Source organism: Solanum lycopersicum, chromosome 2 (genome assembly GCF_036512215.1).
Source record: "Solanum lycopersicum chromosome 2, SLM_r2.1".
Classification (NCBI taxonomy): domain Eukaryota; kingdom Viridiplantae; phylum Streptophyta; class Magnoliopsida; order Solanales; family Solanaceae; genus Solanum; species Solanum lycopersicum.
The window spans coordinates 56,744,790-56,747,484 of NC_090801.1; the positions used below are offsets into that span (position 1 = coordinate 56,744,790).

General features: G+C 31.4%; 1 protein-coding gene across 2 annotated transcripts; it reads right to left on the reverse strand.

Moving 5' to 3' along the window:
* Window positions 1-223: 223 nt before the first annotated feature.
* On the reverse strand, window positions 224-2,398 carry LOC101263374 (purine permease 21-like). 2 transcript variants are annotated; one of them, XM_026029337.2, is made up of 3 exons: window positions 2,156-2,332; window positions 735-1,543; window positions 224-644 (listed from the first exon to the last, which is right to left on the reverse strand). In XM_026029337.2, the coding sequence occupies exons 1-3, from the start codon at window positions 2,190-2,192 to the stop codon at window positions 417-419; spliced, it is 1,074 nt and encodes a 357-aa protein (XP_025885122.1). In that variant the 5' UTR covers window positions 2,193-2,332; the 3' UTR covers window positions 224-416. The 2 variants fall into 2 exon arrangements, with proteins under 2 accessions (XP_025885122.1, XP_004233091.1); XM_004233043.4 differs by having other exon boundaries at window positions 224-1,543; window positions 2,156-2,398.
* Between the last annotated feature and the right edge of the window lie 297 nt (window positions 2,399-2,695).

Sequence of the window (2,695 nt, forward strand, 5' to 3'; positions counted from 1 at the left end):
AACTCTAAAAAATACGTTGTTCGTAAAATTTAGAACTTTCAGAAATTCTAAAAAAACTTTTCACTCAAAATTACTCACAAATAATTTACAAAAATAACTCTAATTTTTAAATACTGATAATTTTCACGCTGAAACATCTGTTTCTTAGAAAAAAATAAAAAAGTCACATTTTTTATTAATATTTATCCCGTCTACTAATTGAAGATCTATTCGAATTTACTAATTCAAGGAAAAAGGCAAACGTATGATTTATATTTCAATAACAACAACAAAGCAACATCATTTTAATAGAAATACCAATACATTATTATAATTTTTTTTATATAAAAAAAAAAAACCTAAGCTAGATCTACCTAGCTAATTATTCTATATTACATAGAATTATCTTTAGCACATCACTCACTTTCAATACCAATCTAAATCGTTTGTCGATCAGTAGACTCATCCTCAATTTCGTTACGATCATCTTTATGATTTAGCTCATCAAGATACTGTTGATAAGCATAAGAAGAAAATCCCCAAATAGCTAAAACAATTGAAATTGCCTTCACCCCACTCATCTTATCATTAAAAATAATCACAGACATAATCGGGATTAACGGCGCACCCAACGTCGTAATCACATTTGCAAACACAGCTGATACCTTCATAATTAATCCAAGTAGACAATAAGTATACAGCTGCCAACACACACTAATCCAAATTAATATCATAATATAAGCTAATCTCCCAACCTCAAAATTATTCATCTCCGTCTTCAAATTCCTCCAGTTTTTACTCGCGAACAAGCCAATCAGAATTATACACGTGGCAAAGAACGATTGACAGATAATAACGTCCATAAATTCTCTCAACGTAGATTTTTTAAAGAATTTTCTAAAATAGAGATCTGTTAAGGAAAACAGTAGACCAAACAAAGCGGAAGCAATTAGCGTGCATATAAATCCGATCGCATTGTGATGGTAGGACGAAGCGTTGTTTGATGAATCTATGGCTAGGAGGAGGGAGGAGATGGTTACGAGGGTGATAGAATTCGCGATGAGAGGGGTAATTTTTTCGAGTTTCATGAAGAGGGAGAACAGGACGTTGAAGGCTAATTGACTTGAGGAAATAAGAGAGAATGTTGAAGCTGGGAGATGTAAAAGACCAATTGAAAATAAACCACAGCCAATTCCAACTAGAAAGCCAAGAAATACGTAGATAAATAATTTGGTCATCAAAGAAGGAGATTTTGAGTCTAAATTAGGGATTTTGTTGTTGTTATTATTGGTGCAATTAAAGATCATTGGAATTAATAGAATGGGAAAAGCAATAGTTTCAGTGAGTGAAATGACCCAGGTACTTTTTCCACCTTTGTTGTAATACAACTTTCCAAGTATCGTAGCTACTGTCTGGCTAACAAGTACAATCAACGCGTAAATGCCTATTTCGAGCCATTTCGTGTACTTATTAACAGAGTTTGGAGTCGTTAATGATTCGGCTGGTATAACGATTAATGCATCTATCTTCTTCGTTTTTGGATCATCAGTTTCTTCTTGGACGTCTGCCATGAATAGATCATAAGTTAGCTAGCGTCGTCTTTCTTCATCATCAACATAAAATTTTTTGTATATATAATAAAATGTAAGTTCTATATGGTTATATAAAAAAAGATAATTGCTAAGTAATTTAATTTAGTATAAAAAGTCGACACACATACTATATCATGTAGATTGCATAAATTGCAACATCACTTTTCCACTAAAACTTAAGTAGCAAATGAAGGAATTTAAAAATATGTAGTACTTAATACAGTAATGAGCTTTTTATAACTTTGCCTTAGTTGGTATATGTGAGACCGGGACCTCCAACTTTGGATGTACATAAGTAGATACGATCAAACTTTTAAAAATTGAATAAATAGACGAGACATATGTTCTACGTGAAAATTTGGTTGAGATATGTATACTCATTTGTATATGACATATGCAATATGTATATTTATCGATCCATATACTTCATACAAGTTAATTAAAGAACGTACATGTGCACATGAAAATTTAGAAGACATATAAATGTCAGTTAAAAAATATACGAATAAAGAAATAAATATCTAAGAGAAGTGTTTTTTCTTTCTTTGAGTTGGAAGATGATTCAATAATGTGAGAAATCTTACTGATGATATCCAGCTCCTTTTCTGCTACAGTTCCCATGGCAATTGACAAACTATTTGTCTTAATATTCCTCTCTTTCTCTCTCTTTTTTTTATGGATTTAAGGAAAAGGTTGATCGAATGAATCTCATGTTAGGATTCTGGTGGTTTTAAATTGCATGAGAACAGGGTGGAGTCAGGTAGGGGTGTAGGGCCAAGAGTAGTTTATTAAAATCGTTTCGAGAGAAAGTTATATTGTTTATACATAATTAAATTATCTTTTATATATGTATATATATAATAGTAGATGTGGAATCCTCTTTGACTTCTTCGTAGGGACGGAGCTAGAATACGGATGCGATTAAACCCAATAATTTTTTGTTCGAATAATATATTTGTATTAAGAAAGTATATTAAATATATACCAATATTAAATTTAGAATTCATTTATTAACACTTCAAAAACGTCGTATAAAATATAGAATCATAAGGTTATTAATGTTTTAGTTCCCTGCCATAGGCGGATCCATAGTTGCAAGGGGTGTACATGCACTCGTTAATAAA